The sequence below is a fragment of the Rhipicephalus sanguineus genome, chromosome 4 (genome assembly GCF_013339695.2).
Source record: "Rhipicephalus sanguineus isolate Rsan-2018 chromosome 4, BIME_Rsan_1.4, whole genome shotgun sequence".
Classification (NCBI taxonomy): Eukaryota; Metazoa; Arthropoda; class Arachnida; order Ixodida; family Ixodidae; genus Rhipicephalus; species Rhipicephalus sanguineus.
The window spans coordinates 92,385,026-92,404,116 of NC_051179.1; the positions used below are offsets into that span (position 1 = coordinate 92,385,026).

At 45.9% G+C, this 19,091-nt stretch overlaps 1 protein-coding gene across 2 annotated transcripts; it reads right to left on the reverse strand.

Moving 5' to 3' along the window:
- Positions 1-360: 360 nt before the first annotated feature.
- Positions 361-17,734, reverse strand: LOC119390431 (spermidine synthase). Of its 2 annotated transcripts, none has more exons than XM_037658047.2 (9): positions 17,713-17,734; positions 15,309-15,441; positions 14,278-14,398; positions 11,330-11,422; positions 10,081-10,234; positions 7,202-7,285; positions 4,560-4,705; positions 3,085-3,207; positions 361-572 (listed from the first exon to the last, which is right to left on the reverse strand). In XM_037658047.2, the coding sequence occupies exons 1-9, from the start codon at positions 17,717-17,719 to the stop codon at positions 558-560; spliced, it is 876 nt and encodes a 291-aa protein (XP_037513975.1). In that variant the 5' UTR covers positions 17,720-17,734; the 3' UTR covers positions 361-557. The 2 variants fall into 2 exon arrangements, with proteins under 2 accessions (XP_037513975.1, XP_037513976.1); XM_037658048.2 differs by lacking the exon at positions 17,713-17,734 and adding an exon at positions 16,937-17,083.
- Between the last annotated feature and the right edge of the window lie 1,357 nt (positions 17,735-19,091).

Here is a 19,091-nt window from a genome sequence, read left to right on the forward strand (position 1 = left end):
AGGGGCTAGAATGCAGTTTCAGCATAAATGCACTCGCACGGTGTATATCCGAGCACATAGCAATGTCGTATGGTAGAAATTTGGCCAGTCTCCTGGATAGGCATTTCAAGCAGAGTGGCAACCTGCTTATTCTATTTCAGTAAACAAACATTCACTGGTACATATGCACGACGCGACGAGCCAGTCAAACTGGAAGATCCCACATCTGTAATTAATACATTTTTTTGTTTAACTTTAGGCACTGTGCAGTTCAGGTTGTCCGTTGGTAGATGAGTAACTGGCGACAGTTAGTGAACATAAACTTTAGGCACTGTGCAGTTCAGGTTGTCCGTTGGTAGATGAGTAACTGGCGACAGTTAGTGAACATAAAATATCGCTTTATTCAATGCCAAACAAATATATAACATGGACGTATGTGTTGGTCTGAAACTTCCAAAGGTAACGCAGTGCATACGGCGTACAAAAACGGCAGCTCTGCAGTTTCGGCCACGGCTTCCAACACCACGATGAAAGGCAATCCTGCACCCTCCGCATCCATTGGAATGCTGGTAGGTAATTCACTTGTACAGAGTCTGCAAAATAAAAAAATAATAAGTAAAAGAATCGCAGATGCCACTGCGTTGTCATACCCACACAGGTACAGTGCAGACCACTTATAACGTAACCGCATATAGTGCAGGACCGGTTATAATGCGGTCTTTTTCGACTCCCGTTTACCCTCCCATAGAACCGCATGTATACGCATACCGCTTATTGTGCAGTCCCCCAAGATGAAATACCGTTTATAATGCGGTTGCGGGAAAATATTTCTGACAAACGCGGTAACGAGTGCGGTTCTCAAAGGAGGTACGCCGCTGGGGAGGGAGCGACGAGGTCGTTACGAAGGGCGAGGGCACGCACAGTGAACGAACGAGGGGCGGAGGGAGGAAAAAGACCGCGGCAGCGCTGTGCGGGCTCGCCGAGTGGGGAAGGATGGTGGTTGCCTAGGCGACGGAGTAGCCTTTGCACCGGCGGCGGCAAGGCTCCGCGGCCGCTTGCCGGCAGCGCGTTCCGCGTGGAACGTACGATCGCGTCCTCATCAAGTGCGCTTTAAAGTAAGTTTCCTGTCGGGAAAAGCGTCGTCGTTATCACACTTGCTACAGATATCGCGTTTGCTACCTCGTCCGCAAATTGAAAAGTTTTGCGGCCTTATGACGCGAGCTTTCGCCTTTTCTGCCAGTGCGCGGACTTAAAAGAGCTTGGCGGGCTTTTGTCGCCGTTGATCTCCCGGCCGCGAACACAAACTTCGTATTACGCGCGCTGTTCTTGGGTTAGTGCTTGAGTGCGATCTTTTCGACGTCCGATCTTCATGTTGTCTTAGACAAACTTTCCGCGACAACATGCTGAACCGCAGGTTAGGCCTAATCAGCGTTGGTTGCTTTTCGGTAGCGGTCGCGGGCGATACAAGTTGCGGTTTGGTGCGGAATCAACAAAACTTTTTGCACTTGAAGGGAAGGGCTGCACTTAAAGGGAAGGGAATCAAAACGAGGGCACGGTTGGCACATGCAACTCTCGAATGGTGGTTCCGGATTCGATTGCAATGTCTTGGACATCGCGTGCGCGCCCGTGAAATCGAACGATCGGTAGCGCTCGATCAGCACGTGAAATTTCGGTCGCGATTCTACATGGTTTCTGTGCAATGCGCACACCTCGAGGTGGCCTGAAACGTAGTCGCGGCGAATTTCCGCGATGGCACTTTGTTTTGTTTGCTTTTTTCCCCCGTGTTCATTTCGTTGGCAATGCGGGTCTTTGGCGGTTAATTTTTGAACATTTTTTTTTCGGAGATTTAAGTGGTTGTAAGCGCCCCAAATCGCATATGTCGATTATCGGACACGCGAGGCTACATGCTGAACACGTTTTGCGCAAGTGCAGCCTTTGAATAAGGTTGTTTTGGTTATAGTGCGGTACCGCTTATAGTGCGGATATTCGCGACTCCGGCGACTTACGTTATAAGCGGTCTATACTGTATTAATCTGAACACACAAGTGCCAATATCAACTGTGGGTCCTTTAAGAGAAAGATTCTGGTTACCTTGATTTGATGTTCTTCATTTTTACGCAATCTTCATAGCAGTACTAATACAGTAGGCTCTCGTTAAATGGAACCCGAAGGGACCAGGAAAGTATGTTCCGTTTACCGAGAGATGAACAGGGATCTAAAATTCAGGTACGAAACAAATTATGTAAGTGGCAGTTGTTCCTTAGGCAGCAATTCCGTTTAAGAGATTTCCATTTACTGAGAGTCGACTGTATATGAACATTGAGTGAATTTAATTCCCATGGGGGTTCACTGCTTTGAGAGCACCAGCACTGGTAAACAGCACCAGTTCACAATGTCACTGCTCCAGAGCCCTCAATTTTCGAGTACGATATTGCAGCACCGTAACCCTAGATCATGGCACAGGGTGGTTGAGTCGCTACTGTGGCGTAAAGAATGCGCACAACTAAGTGCTGGGAAGGTAGTGACAACGGATTGCACAGCACCATGCTAACAACGCTCGCAGTGGTGACATTTTGTCGACACGACTGGTGCTTTTCAGTAGACATGCAAATGCACCCTAACCTCTTCAGCAATGTTTCAACAAAGATGGAAAAGCATCCCAAACACTGAAAATTTACTGTGGGCACTGCTAAGTGGCTTTGCATCTTGCAGCTTCCACTTGATTTATTTGTTCTCACTCCGCGTACTCTTGAAGCATGGCTCCCTCAAAAGGAACTGCACGCAGACTTCTGTAAATTTTTTACTGTTTTAGCACCACCCGGCCAGATAATACACTCAAACCTCATTATAACAGTCACATCTGCCACGAAAATAGCTTCGTTATATCTGAAAATTCATTATAAACGTTTATTTGTAACACTGTAGCTATGACAAGACTATTCTTCATTTACTTCGTTATAACCGATAATTCGTTATATCCGTGTTCGTTATACTGAGGTTTGAGTGTACTTTGCACATATCACCACCAAGCGATCTACGTGCCACACCTCCTCATTTGCAATGCCCAAAACTGGTGAGGGAAATGGTGTGGCATCCTGAACCAACCTGTTTGACAAATCGAGGCAGGGCCAGGGCTGCCTGGTGCACCTCGGGCGAGTAGTACCGGACCTTCATGTTCCGAAGCTGCTCCTCTGTGAACTTGTGCACCGGATTGTGGAAGTCCGTGTCCTGCGCAGGAACGCGTGAATGTCACGTCTCGTCACAGAGAGACAGTTTTTTTTTAGAATAGTAGCTACCTCACACCAAAACCCAGATGACAAGTCTCGCATGGCACAAACGGAAAACCAGATTACCATCAGTACAAACTCAAATGTAAACAATTTAGAATTCCTCTTTCGCACAAGCACTTCAGCGATTGCAATGTGGCATCAATTGGCCCCTGATTCCAAATCATAGCCTAGCTCTAAAACCTGAAGTTTGAAAATTTAGACGTGAATTCCATCAATGCGACTATTGCAGAAGTGGAAAAGACACCGCAGTTTGCCTGGGCTCATTTTCATTTTAATTTAACAGCAAAACTTGCTAAGCCTACAAATTTGTATTGCTCTCTTTCTAAGGAAGCATTTCAGCTATTTACATGCCCTTAGTTTGTGAGCCTCTTTCCTCCAGTAAAATGTCAGCCCAAGCGCCAGACAAAACAATATTTGTTGGGGTTTAACGTCCCAAAACCATGATATGATTATGAGAGACGCCATAGTGGAGAGTGACTGAAATTTTGACCCCCTGGGGTTCTTTAGTGTGAACCTAAATCTAAGCACACGGGCCTCTAGCATTTCGCCTCCAGCAAAATGCGGCCTCCGCGGCCAGAATTAGATGCGAAGTATCTTAAGGCGGAGCTCAATCCGGTGGTGGTGTTGGTGGTGGTGGTGTGCGGCGTGACCACCCTTACTGCGCATGCGCATACCCTCCCCACACACCTCCCCTCCACTCACCCTCTCCCCTTCCCCTCTCCACTTTCACTTTCCTCTTCCCCTTTCCACTTTCCCTCTCCCCTCCCCTCTCCACTTTCCCTCTCCCATACCCCTTTCCACTCTTCCACTGAAACGCGGGCTAGACATGCCGAAATTCTCTCCTGCGCAACGCCGCGATGACCTCGAGCGCATGCGCGTCCCCTCCCCTTCTCCCTCCTCTCCTACGCTGCCCCCCTCTCGCCCGCCTGTCGACCGCATTCCCCGCTCGCCCTGTGAGAATTAACGGCCGGGCTAGATGGAAGATACGACGCGCGTAGCGTCCCTCTTCGTGTTCCACGACACGAGGTCGGTAGCATGCCCAACGAACGCCAACGAAACGCGATCGTGCAAGTGCTCCGGCTTCGCATCGCCTCATTGTCCCCTTTAGCGGGAGATGGTGTAATTTTTTTTGATCCCATGACCTTCTGGTCAGTAGTCAAGCATCATAACCACTAGACCGCTGCAGCGGGTGCCAGACAAAACAAGCGGGTACACGAAGTCTGCTAAGCAGGCAGTGTTAGCACAGACGGCCCGTCCCACTGCTTTGCAAGAGGGAGCCACTGAACTCACGGGTGATGTGGAGCAGAGCAGGAAACCGATCTGTCCGCTGGGATAGGTGGGCGTGTAGATGGAGGCATAGTTGACCACTGGGAACAGCGTCCGGCACATGTCCATCATCTCTTCAATGAGCTTCAGGTCAAACCACATGGACTCGCCTGTTTCAAGGAGGAGAGGCAGAACAAGCAAATGCTTAAAGGGGTCAAGAACCACCCGTCAGGCTTAGTGAGAAAACACGTCCCGAGGGTAGCAGACACTGCTATGAGCATCTCGGCCAAATCTTGCAATCGTGAGCGGCAAGGAGAGCTTACGAGCGGAGCTCGAAGTTGCCATTTTTTCTGGCGCCCTCTTTTCATATAGAGGCCTGTCCGTCACCAAACAGCAGGTAGCATGCTATGGGCCAACAGCCAACATGATTAAATCAAGCTTTTTGCGTGCAGCCATGTGCCGGCACAGTGCTCCATAGTCTGCTAACATTACACAGTGAGCCACACTTGCACACAGGAATCGCAACGGGAAAGAATTAACACGTTTCATCATGCGTGCTCAAGGTCATGATGTGCGCTGACATAACTTCTTTCTCCCGTGCCAGCCCTCCCTGTGTAGCTTCCAGCACGCTCGTCGTGCGCTTAGTGTGCGTGAAAAACCCCTGTAAGTCCGCTCGTTCCTTCATGAATTCGAGAAATTTTTGCAGCAATCGATTTGTCAGGCAATAAACTCAGATACTGAGGTCATTTGATGATTACTCGGAAAAGTGGTTCATGATCCCTTTAAAGTAGATGGCCAGGAACTTATAAAGTTGCTATGCTGAATCGCACTAATTTAACAGCAAGAAATGGGCAGGGTTCCGCACCGAAACATCTCAAGTGTCTCCCTTCTTTGCAAAGACGATATGACATAGCTCGATCGCACTTGTTTTAAGGGCAACTCGTTATTTTAATGCAGAAAGCACTAACATTACCAGTAGAGTAATGGTAGACGTGTCGGAATGTTCAATGTGTATTCCATTCATGCTCCTCCACCTCTAAGTACAGGTGGTGTTATTGGCAATGATGAAATGTACCAATCAAGCCGAACAGATAAACTCAATTCTCGAGTTTTATTTGCTACAACCAATATATAATTATGAGAACCGCCGTAGTGGGTGCATACGTTTTTACACCACTGGGGATCCTTTACAGCACCTAAATCTAATTATACACCGACACTTATGTAGTTCACCTCCAACAGCTATAGTTGGGAGTCGAACCCCTGCCTACAGCCATGGCTGGTTGTGCCACCTATCAACACTTCTCACAGGAATTTATGAATATCCCATATTGCTCTATCATAACGAGAGTAATGGTGTGCATTCACCTTTGGTATCCCTGTGCAACGTGGGTACTTGCCTAAGCACGCTCACAAATTCAACGGTGGGGTACACCATACCTTTGGAGTTCGTAATTTTAGCTTGCCACCAGTTGCTTGCTTTTCGGATAGTAAAAACTTTGTTCTCAAAACACTCTTGCACACTTGAATGATTGGGAATTAATAGATATATTTTGTGGTGCCAACAACACAATGAACTCAAATTATCGTGACCTGCATGTGAGCTCAAGGAACAAGCTAGCACACGACCACACACCAAAACACAGCAATTCCACTTAGAAACATGAGTAAATGCCACAGCATATTACAATAAGCAGCTGTGACTTTTGCAAGACAACCATTTCCGAGGCTTAAGAGACCAGTGTTCAACATTTTTGATGAACACAAACAACTGTTCGTGCACTACCGTGTTCAGTATGGACTGGAATGTACAAGCTGTGGCTGGAGTGTTCTCCCAGTGGATGAAAAAGAGAGACCATTACCTGCATTAACTGTTTGCAAAGCTAGCAGGAAAATACCAAAAACTTCGGCCTGCCAGAATGCAAGGACCCCAATTTATTCCCAGTTTTCATCAGTAGAAGTAACACTCAATTTTAAAGACTGTAGTCTTTCTTGGGGAACTTAAAACGCAGAAATTTTGGTCTGTCTGTCGGTCACACGATTCAATTTTAGACAAAGGGCCAAAGTTTAAGCACTTGCTGAACACCCAGCCATCTTGAACTGGTAGCTGCATTCATACTTGTGAACATTGTCGATCAAAAAGCAAATATTACGCATATTTGAGGCGCAACACCAATATGCAAGTATTAGGTGGTGTGTTCCTTTACTAAAAAATACATAGACACATAATTCTAAAGACCCTAGTGTTTCTTAGGTTGCGCTGAAAATGCAAGTGTTTCTTAGGCTGCGCTGAAACGGCCGGCAGAAGACGGTCTTTTATTTCCAAAATTTCAAAACCCTAAAATTACAGGACCCTGATAGGCCTTTTTCATAATTCACAAATGCGCATCTCTGCACCGCACACTGTCTCAACTAGTGACAACACTTGTCATGGTTCAAATGAAGACAAATTTCTAGCTTCACATGCTGGGGCTTGTCTGTTATGCAAGCATTATTACTTGGACAAGCTGCAGCACAAAAAAGCTAGCTTTACAATTATGTAAACAGTCTAATATACGGAGCTCTGAACAAGCTGATAAGGTTGTTTAACTGCAGTGGTGGACTAATTTACACCACAGCCACGTTTCAACGGCCACAGCACCACTGGAACAGGTGAAGGCATTTACCTTGAGAGCAGAGGATTCCACCTGGCTTGAGAATCCTCTTGAGTCCCTCGTAATATGGCTTCTGGAACAGAGCTTCTGCTGGACCTGGGGAAGCAAAAAAACAACATGAACACTAAGAATACATAGGAGTAAGACATTTATAATTGTGTCGCTGCAGGCACGGGATGCCATCAAATCAACCATTCTTGCACAACTCTATTGAAAAGGTGTTTTGGTAGGACATGCAGAATTAAACAGTGCAATATATAGTATATATTGGTAGTAAAGAGAAGTAGGCTTGTGCAAATAGTAAATTTTAGGTCCGAAGCGAATTCGAATAATTTATATCACATATTATAAAGAAAAATGAGCATATCTGTCATGACCCAACTAACCAGCGCAATATTTTTAAAGTTGAAACAAGGCATATGCATATGTCAATCTTTTTGGTTAAAAGGGAAGTGGAAGCAACTTTGAGTAATAGCAGTTGACTTTCGGTAGAATGCAAGTGATAACCTGTAAAATATGTTATGCTTTAAAATTTACTATACTTAGAGCATATAAACCGGTATAACAAGCTTTTAAACTTAAAAAATTATGAATCTGTGTGAGGGTAATACAGCAAAACCTCATTAATTCGAACTCTGTTATTTTAAAATCCCGCATAATTAGAAGGATTTCTTTGGATCCTTATTTTGCAATGTAAATTTGAGTGGATAATTTGAAGCGGCGGTCAGTACCAGGCCGGTTAATTCGAAAACTTTGGGTGCCATGTGCCGATTCCCCGATCCCGATTTAGCCGCAAATCCGCAGAAACGATGGCCCTTAGGAGCCACAAGGCAATGCAATATAGCGATACTAATGAGTGACAAGTGAAGCATCCCAGCCTCGCTGCTGCCCAGCGCAAGAAAAAAAAACAAAAGGTGGTCTCGTGGTCAGCTGAAATGTGCGCCTGCGGAAAAGACGTGCTTCACTGCAACACAGCGGTGACACGTGGGCAGCATGATGCATGCTTCTCTTAACGTCAGCGCGTCATGATTTACCCATTCTTTCTGGGAAAATAGAGAAATTAATAAAGGGCGGCCTGACGGAACTCGCGATGTATGCGAACCTCCGAATGGCGGTTGTTCCGGCAATTTGCGCACTTGCACTGCTGGCGGAGTACCTGCAACGCCTACTTCGAAAACTCAGTTCGAAAACTTCAATGATCATCTTTTCCACCTAGAACACATCGCGAATTCCGTCACACTGGTCATTATTAAATTCCTTTTTTTACCAGAAAGAATGGACGAATGGTCGCATCATGACGCGCTGACGCTGCGAAGAGCAGGTGACATGCTGCCCTCATGCCACCACTGTGTTGCAGAGAAGCACGTCTTTTCCGCAGGTGCGCATTTCAGTTGACCACGAGACCGTTTTTTTTTTTTCCTCTTTATTTTTCTTGCACTGGCAGCAGCGAGGCCCGCCGTTTCCCCGGTTTAGCGGCAAAACTGGGAGCACGTATTGCTGGAAGGCACAACCGTTGTAGCCGCAAACTTGCAGGAACAGCAAACGACCACCTCTGATTACTTCCAGTAATTTAATGTTCCTTGCATCCCGCTTTTTGTATGTTTGGTTCATTCGAAAACACGCTTAATTAGGTTTTTCACAGTCCCAGTGACTTTGAATCAACGAGGTTTTACTGTATGTTCATTTAAACTTGAAATGGGGCTTCGCGGCAGTGCAAATTTCTCCTGGAAAGGTGTACTCACGGCATACCACTTCACTGCAGTGAAACCACCCTTACAGGGGGCTACATGCGGTTTATATATGTCTATTCGTTCATTTCGAATACTTCGAAATTTCCTAGAGTTTAAATTCGTTTCGAAGCGAATTCGAATACTGTAATATTCGTTCGAATATTCGAAGTGCTCGAATATTAGCACAAGCCTAAAGAGAAGTGGTATTTTTCAATGATTCAATAGTTGTCTTACATTGCAGAAGAGTTGAAGTTTGAGCTTGCTGGCACAATGAAACCCTTGAAGGAGAACTAAAAAACAAGGACGAGAAAGACGTGTATCCATGTGTTGTCTTTCTGGTTTCGTTGTTTACAGCTCCTTCGAAGGTTTCACCGACAGGTGCACCAACCAGACCAACGTGTTTTAAGGTGCATCTTGCTAACAATTTCTTGCTAGGCATACCCTTTGTCTTCATTCTATGCCGAGTGATATATTAAGTGATCGCTTGATTTACTGAAACATCTAAAAAAGATCAAAGTCGACATAGTGAAGACCTGCATACTGATAACCTGGCATTATTTAACATAAACCCAAAGCTCGATACATAAGCACTTTTGAAGTACAATTCCAACAGATAAAAGCTGCCACAGCAAGCAAATCCATGTTTAGCAACAGACATCGTTAATCAATCAATGATGAGACAGCATTGAAGTGAAATAACTCAATATTCTATACTGCCTAACAGATCAGTTCCACATTGAAGACTTATCTAAACTGCAAGGCAACTAAGAATCTCATATTTCTTCAAGTCTCTGATAGCTCCACTGACACTGAGCACTCTGGCACATGGATCATTAATATGTGGCCCTTTGAAGCACACAGGTTCTTGTGAAGTCCTGTTGCCTTGTATAAGGAATGTTTTATTTGACACAGCACATGGCTTGTAGGACACAGAAATGTGCAGTTTCTAAAATCAAAGTTACTTCAAGGTTAGTATTCTATTTTCATTATCTGTAGACCCCCAGGTTTATAGCATACTATGCTAGAATGTTTATGTCACACTAAAATGACAATAGCTAGCCTTCTTCCTGAATATCTCGAATAACATGACGTCAAAGTGAAGAAACTGCCATGAATGACAGCATTTGAACTCTGTCCTTGAACAGGGCAGAAAGATCTCACCAACGGGGTCAGAGGAGTCCGTGATGACGACGTCGAACTTCCGCGTCGTCTCTTTGATGAACTGGAAGCCGTCCCCTATCTTGAGCTCCAATTTCGGACTGTTGAAGCCCTCGGCCATGAAGGGAAGGTACTTCTTGGAGACCTCCACGACTTTCTGCACACATGTAGCACATCCACAATGTGAAGTTAGGAGATGGGAGAGAGAAAAAAAAAATGACCACATTAAAGAATTACATAAGGCACTTGAAGCAAAACGTCAGTGTCAGGGTTAACAGCGGTTGTTTTCTTGCATTTGGGTTGTGAAATGTCTTGTTCTCACAGCCTGGTGCTATTACTTTTCACCGCAATTACACCGTTGCTATGGTAACCACATGTACAGTTCAGAGCAAGGTATGAAAACTGCGTCTGCCGTTAACAACATTCAGCTTCTGCTTTAGTGACAATCACTTTTTTTTTGTTATCTGGCTATACACAGTCTCAGTACGTAGTACAGTTGTGTGCCTTTCCCTGCAGCGAAGTCATTATTTAATAAATGAATGCGCACATTAGTGCTGGTTTTCTTGCACCTGGATTGTGAAATGTCTTGTTCTCGCAGTTTGTTGCTATTACTTCTCACCATGATTACACCATTTTTACTGTTGAGTACCATCATCCTAGAGTTGCCTATTGTTTTCATTTTGGTAACACTTTCAATATGGTATTACACATACAATGATTACAGTACAACCAAGCTTTGTTGTCATAACTAGTGGTACATTGAAGATTGGGCAAGTTGGTATTGCATTTTCAAACACGTTGCAGCACAATAAAGAATAGAAAAAAAAATGGGTAAGAAAAGGATGGGAAGGGGTGCTCTTTCCAGTCTTTAGAGAAGATTATTAGTGTTTGTACTTCATTGGACTTCACAGAATATTATTAGCATTTACTGTAAGCATGTAAAAAATGAACTTAACACCCCCCAGTATGAAGCACACCTAAAATTATTACTAATACTGCTGTGCATCATGCTAGTGTAAAATCCTCACCTAAAAAATGTTCTGTCTACACTAATGAAATAGGTAGCTGTTCTCTCGTGGCATTAAGAGAATCCAGAGAATAAATAAACAGAATCAGCCTTCTCGGTAAGGAGCTCTTGGGCAGCTGAATAAGGGCTCCACAATAGACGCTATCACTCCTTTTGCAATGTTTACAGGGGTTCACACACATTTCTCCGGAAAAAGCACTGCAGTGGCAGCCATGCAAATCTCACCTCGTCAATCTCGCACTGTGTGACAGAGACTACGCTGGGGTGCTTGACCACTTCCCGTGCCACACCGCCATCGCCTCCGCCAATGATCAGAACCTGCAGAATACATTGCCGTCAGTGCACTGCAACCGACACTAGTCAACATCGTTCACCCATTGGAATGGTATGTTCGGCCGTGGCACTAGCGCTGCCCTCCAATTCAAGGCAGCGACAACCACTATAACTATTTGTTTCGTAAGGTCAACTTTATGCCAGAAGTTAATGGGTCCATCATAAAAACACATCACAAGAGGACGGGCGCTGAGAGACAGCGCCCGTCCTCGTGTGATGTTTCCCTGTTCATGTTTAAATTAGCGCTGCGTTTTTACGATGGATCTGTACCAACAAGCTCGCATCCAAACACTTGTAAGTCACCTTAATGGGTCACTTCGTCACATGGGGGATACTGCATTTAGAGAAGACCAGCAGGTTTTATAGTCTATCATTTTGATGGTACAGACAAACACGGATGTCGAACTGCAACAGAAAGTTTACTGCTGTTCAATACAATACAGTATCACACTGTGGTGAACCTTCTGTTACAATTTAATGCCTGTGTTTATGGTCTGTCTGTCTCAACAGCAGCACTGTTGGAATGAAAAGAACCAACGAGCCCTCGCATACACCTTGAGCAAGGTTTTGTACACATGTGGGGTTCAGGCTCATCAGATATCACTACTAATCACAGCACTGTAGGAGAGACTACTAATCCTGGCAGGCCGTAGTCACACTAGAATATCGCTACAAACACCGCAGGTGACAACTGAGGTGTTTTTTTTTGTGTGCGTGTTCTTGTTTTTCCATTCATGCAGAGGAAAAACAATCGAAGCAGAGCTCCATCACTGGCAGGCATCTCACTGTGCATACAGCAGTTCACATTTGAAAGAGCAAAACACAATCCGGACAGACACGGCAATTCATATAAAAACAATGGTCGTGAACACAATAGCTACCTATAGTTTCTTCCTTTCAGCCATGATAGCCAGAACTTTTTATGCTTGCAAGAAAATAAACTAAGGAATTTTGTAGGAAACTTGAGAAGCAAAAGCTTCTACGTAGAATTTAATTTGCAAATGCTGCACAGGGGTTGTGAAGGAAACGGTAATAGAGGCCATAAGATTAACTTTGACCACTTAGCGTAAAACCCCGAGTAAGCGCCCATACTCAAGCGAGCGCCCCCCTCCCTTTTTCTGGAGATTTGAAATATCCCCCAATGACTGAGCCAGTGCCCCCCTGCCCTGCCGCCATTTTCACTGCTTCATTCAGTGTTTTTATTCTCCTGACGACGGCTAATAATGTCAGTGAATGCATGCCTATTCAATAACGCATTTCACTGGAAGCACGCGTGGCTCTTACACTGCCATCTTGAATTTTGATCAGTGACCGAGCAAGGGCCCCCTCCCCTCCAAATCTTATCGGATTATTTTTCACCAAAGGGGAGACGCTTGCTCGGGATTTTACGGTAGTCGTTTTTTAGCATACTTGGAGCACAGTATGCAAGGAGCAAGGGGGGGCTCTTAAGGGTGCCAGACCCCTCGCAAGAAACTTAAAGCGCCCCTATGCCACCTCCGATAATTTTTTAACATTTCAAGTAAACGTGCACATCAAGTTCAGAATGCCGTCATGATCAACAATGTCAAACGCAGCAGCACTGCGAGCTCCAGGCGCACCACAAATTCCAAGGAACAATCTCTTCTCTCCAGGCCTTTCGGTAATCCCCAGCGATGGCCGTGGCATCAACATTCGCGTCTGGTCACGTCATTCACAAAAAAGAACCTGTTTGTCTGCTCGCAGGTACGCGCACTCGCCGCTCTTCCTCCTCGCACGGGGAGCAGGAGCACTCGGCCAGGAGGAGAGACGAGCTGACGAACAGAGCATAGCGAAGGAAAGAGTGAAGCGAGCTTGGACCTCTTTTGGATCATCAAGCGCGTGTAACTCCCCTATTACGGCACAGTTTCGAAAAATCCTCGTGGCTACGTGTTTGCTGAAGACTCGTGCACAACTGCAACACCACAACTAAATTTCGACCTCTGGATGGCTTAGGGGCCCTTGAAGCGGGGACCCAGTACCCCCCTTGCCTGGTGATCAGCAATACATGATGGAAGAAGTTTCATGAAAAAGAAAAGAAATTGACGTCCATCCCTTGTTAGCACAGAACCATGAATTCTGTACTGGCGGACAACATTTCTTGGCAATGAAGGGAGCTTCTGCACATGTACTCCTACACAAAGTAGTCAGGCTTGGTGCGCATTTTGCACCACCGTGGAAAGTGATGACTGCGCGGCATAAGCGTTGCATACCATTTGCTTTGCCTGTTGAGACTGCCATTTGTGGGTAAAGTTCGTCGCAAGTTTCTGAGGCAGGTAGATGGAAGAGCCAGAAGGAGACGGACACTCACTTGAGGACGCAGATACCACATAGCATTTGAGATACACATAAGAGGCACGACTTCCTTGCACATATAATGACAATGCATAAAGTAAAACAAATATAAATATATCAGTGATGTGTGCCATGCCCTGTCTCACAGAGCTTCCTGTAGGAAATGAAGGAATTTTTTTTTTCTTATTTCTCGCACGAAAACATGGACACATTTGTGGGACTACATTCATTAGTGGTAGCAATTGCGCACTTTGGCTTTGTAGCCTTCGTTTCACTGCCAAGAAAAGTTGTCTAAGGGTCTAGTCCAGATTTCTCACAAAGCTTTGCAATTGTCGAAAAATTTTCTTCGCAGCCTTGTGGTACTAATGGGTGGACATCAATTTTTCCTTTTCGTAAGATACAGTGACAGCAGATTCACTTTACAGAGAAAACACCACTGTGAATACGAAAGCATCGCGATCTTACGTTATAATACCAGACAGATGAACAAATGAAAAAGAAAGAGAGAGAGAAAAGGTGCAGAGCCTCACATCTTTGGGGTCTGGGTGGGAGTTGAGGGGCAGGAATGTGATCATCTCCTGATAGGAGAACTCGTCTCGTTCTGTGCACTGGATGGCATTGTCCAGGGCCAGCACAGTCCCAAATGACTTGCTGAAACGACAGGCATACACAGCTGTCATGGCACTATGCTGCCTTTGAATACTCCTTTAGATATGCATCTTACTTGTGAGAAACATATACACAATTGTACTCTATCCCATTACATGCACACACTTTACAAAAAGTGTAGACTGCTCAAGAACCAAATATGTGTGCAGTGTGTGTCCTGTCTCTTCCCTGTCCACGTCTTCAAAGCACACCCACATCATCGGCAAATAAGTGTTTTATCATCTTGGGCGTTTAATGTGCGCCTAACAAGCAAGATACAGGTGGATTTCTGCAGTTTGCCTCTGTCATTATGTGGCCAAGATGCACAAGGAATCAAACCCCTAACCTCACGCTTAGTGGTAGAGTGCCACTCAGCTAAGCCTGGGTACAGTGGTGCCCTTCATGAGTTGCTGGTATCCCTGTAGTTAGTGAACTTTTGTGCCTCAGCCTGGGCCCTCTGTTAATCAGTTATAAGAATAAGCAACTAATGTCAAATGAGGGTTCCCTAAACTCAGTGGCAGGGTCTGGTGCAAAGGGGTTCAGGTGCTTGCGTGAAATTTTAGCCTTCCCTCATTGCCCCCTGGAAGAACTCTTATTGTAGCTGCCTCCGTGCCCTAGGGGAAATACCTTTCCAATGAGATGCAGTAAGCAGAACAGTTGCTGACAGCTGGCTAACTTAGATGACTAAAAGAAGTTTTTAATTACGTATGTTGGCTGACATGCAAGTTACCGTACGTGTTAAATCTCATTCCTATTTCTAAATAGCTTGTGGAACTAACTCGCTAAAGATCGACAATCAACATGCACTTTAACTATTTATGTGCACAGTGGCAAAACTTTTGGAGCTGTCGTGTCACGTACGTCGTACACTGTCTCAATCCACAGCACAAACAAAATGAAACGGTATGCTCACCTCTTAAAGACAAGGATGTCCTGGAAGTTTGAACGTTCTTGATGAAGGACCTTTTCAACATCCACCGAAAGAACGGGATTGTTGTTGGTGTTCACAATCTCGGTGAACCATCCTTCCTTCAAAACATTCATACCTGTGCCCATGACATGTACAGAGAATTAAACAACTTGGCAATGAATTTCAAAATTCAGGGTTGCTGAGGCACGTTAACACTGTGTTAAACATTATTTTTTTATTCACGTTTGATTAAGATATGTTATTTTCATGGCACCATAAACCAAGCAAGCACAGCTTGTGCATTTGAATGTAGAGTCTATGAAATCCATGCGATAGTAATAAACGCCCGCAGGAGCGGCGTGAGACAATCAGCGTGAGACAATAAACGCGAGATACACTTTAAGAGGCCGTGAACTTGAGCTTGTTGGTACGGCTCCATCACGGAAAATAGCGCTTATCGTGGCCGTCTCTCTTTTCCTGTTTTTTTTGCGCGCTGCTTCCCGTAACAAAACGCGAGATATTTTCGCGCGAAACAATCCCAGTTGCTATATGTGGAAACACAGGTACCGTACCGCGCAGGCCACGCCTACTCCCGCGTCGTTACGTCAGCGAATTTTGCCCTTTCCTCCATCATCGTGTCTTGAGCATATATGCCGCCTTTCTGCATTGTTCGTGCGGCTGGTTATAAAGGGAGTGTCTAGCGTTACGTCTAGACGTAACGGTACGAGCCGTTGCAGTTACGTCTGGACGTAAGAATAACGAGTCTTAAAAGTTACGTCCAGCGTGGAAATACAAATACAGCCCGTTAGACCTACCGAACCGATTGGCCTCAGTGGCGCAGCGGCTAGCGTGTCGTGCTCGGAACTGCGAGGACGTTGGTTCGAACCTCGCTGCTGCTGGTTTTTTTTTTTTTTTTGTTTTTTTTTGTTTTTTTTTTTTGTCTCGTCTCAGGTGTTGCTGAAGTCTGTTGCCAGAGAAGCGCTACGCGGCTCTTGGGTTACGTACGCCTCCGCCTGCCCCGAAGGGGCAGGCTGCGCGGGCTAAACAGCGCGTGGCCGCGACAGCGGCCAGTAGCGCGTGACCGTGACCCTGCCAACCGGCCATTGAGCGTTAGCGAAATGGCCGCACTCGCGAAGCGAGGGCGAAGCCACGATTAGGTTGCCGCGCCCGAAGGGCGCAGAGGGCCTTCACTGAGCAACAGGAAAATAATGTACTCACGTTTGTGGATAGCCACATGACTAGAGTCCCTAGATTTTCCCTGCTCTTCAACAGGGAAAAATCTAGGGACTTTAGTCTGGACGTAACGATAGCGGTGACTACAGTTACGTCTGGACGTAACCCTAGCAACAGCCGGTTATAAAAGCTGTTGCGTAAAGTAATTTCGCACCGGCGCTATCTGTACGGCCTGCTTTGGCACGATCAGTGTGACGCCCAAACAAACAATGTCGACCATAGATAGTAAACCGAGAGCATACGACGTGTATGCACGATATAAAACCGGCCGAAAGGACGTCCTCAAGAAGGTTAATTAGCGCACAGAAAGACAGCAAAATTTGCGACCCCTTAACGAAAGCACCGGCACCCAGCTGCAATGTATCAATGGAATTGGCCTCGTTCCAGCCTCCACTCACCGCCTCGGAGTCGGGGGGTACGCTGTGACCGGTTGCGAAGAAACCGCTTTAAATCGATGTTAATCGACAAACGTTAGCTCGCGACGGTGTCACCGGTGCAACGGTGAAACCAGACGGACCGCGACTCGGCGATGAACGGAAACACGTGCATACGCCCGCGACGCGAACGCCGCGGGCGGAATACGATGCGCGCATCCGTTTTCACCTAGCGCGCGTTTTTCTACACAGGCCACCGCCCCTTCCTACGCTCACAGCATTCATCCAGCCACGTGCAATCGACGCGTGAAACTTGCGTGAAATGCAAGAGTCAGCGGCCACTCTAAACTCGCCGACTTTACGCATAAGCACGTGGGCAACGTGGATTCTATTCCCAGCAACGGCGGCCGCATTTCGATGAGGCGAAATGGCCGTGGCAGATTAATCCCGTGTAGTCCAAAGTTCCAACTACGGCGACTACCGAATTCAGTTGAAATGTTAAGCTATTATACGTGGCAGGGCAGGCACGCTTTGGCGCGGGAACGTAGAATACATGAACTAAAAATACGCGGGCTCGGACGATTTCGGTTTCAAATGCGCGAAAACGGTCGATTATCCCAAAAGGAATCTAGTAAATCTCCGCACAAACTTGCGTCGGGCCGTGCCGTGCTTCTATGCAAGCGGTGATAGCCCGTAATCTCGCGTTCGCCAAGTACAAAAGACGCTTATGGCTGCAAACGGCCGCTTTAAATAGCCAAGAAAAGAAAACGGTAACAAAGGAGACTGCACGCGTTACTTACGGGCCATGGCTGCGCTGGATGATGAGCGATCGCGACTCTGCCCGACTCTGGCGTGCGCGCCCTGCTCCACTGACACAGAACAACTGTTCACTTGAGCGAGCGCGGAACAAGTGAGAGTGTCCGGAGTGTTGCGTGGCCGATTAGATACCGAATGCTTAGTGAGCACCGAGCTCGATATGGGTTACCGGATGCCTCTCAGCCATATTCACTCCGCTGATACGAACTTTCTCTCTGCGTGCAGATCGAGGGGATTCTTATCAGATAAGGACACCGCGGCCCTCGCGCCGTCTCTATCTATACAAGGAGGAAAGCGTGGCTAAGAACACACATTGCTACGGAGTAGCCAGGAAGAGCTCTCAAAGGACAAACTCCAAATCGCTTTGTCGCATATTATTAATCTAATCATGCAGTTGACTTCGCAGCGTGAACGTCATATTTATATATATGATCTATTGATGAGTTTTAGTTAGGGGGCTACAGATCTCGCACTCTTATCACTTAAGTGCCCCAGTTATCAAGTCAACCCAAATCTCTGAATGTATAACGCAGTGATTTTTCTCCACACGTATATTCAGTGTGCTGAGAAAGAAAACGTCGTTCACGGGAGAAATGCTAGCAAATACTTTCTAGAACTACTGATATCGCTTATATAGTGATATTAAATTTTTGCTTTTTTATATTGTACGAAAGCCATTTTATTCTGATAGCTGATGTAACACAAGTGAATGTTTCATTTACAAGGCAGCACTGGGGTGAGTGAAATGAGTTCATTAGTGAGTTCAGTGCATGGCATTTCATTTTGCTCTTGCAACTACATGGTCTGATTCAGTAGCTGTAAAGTAGAGGCTAGCATATACAACATATCAGGCATTATATCCTTGTTTAGCCCTTCAACAGTTGGAGGTACTTCCATGTTTGACATTGTGTCCTATATAGTGAAAGGGCTCACTGCACCGGTTTGGCCGATCAGCAACAATCTGCAGACAGCAATATGTATCCTTGAGAGTGATCGATCCTAACAACAGTCCCATGTGTATTCCATTACCAATATTGAGCGGCCAGTCTTCCTAGTGCACAAGAGTGACAGTGTCGTATAGATTCGGATAAATAAAGATATTCTTTGCATGATCACATGCAAATCTGAGCAACTTACACATTTGACAGAGGACAGTAAGGCTGCGTGTGGCAGCCACCCCTTGGAAGTCCTGGGGACCTCCTTTGTCATCGCAAAAAATATTCCCAACACTTTGTAAGTGCTTCACAGCATTTGACCTCAGCAGTACAGCTTGTGCTATAGACGGTTCCGCTGTTTACAAACACAGACCCTAGACCGCTTCCGGTTTCATGCACTGACGTAGCATTGGTGGGGAACAAAAGCC

Bases quoted from the DNA above. Each gene is read 5' to 3' on its own strand.
- LOC119390431 (XM_037658047.2), bottom strand. The intron at 11,423-14,277 runs GTGAGGCTCTGC...TGTATTCTGCAG, and splicing joins CCCACCCAGACCCCAAAGAT to GTTCTGATCATTGGCGGAGG. The intron at 7,286-10,080 runs GTGAGATCTTTC...TTGCTTCCCCAG, and splicing joins GGACTCCTCTGACCCCGTTG to GTCCAGCAGAAGCTCTGTTC.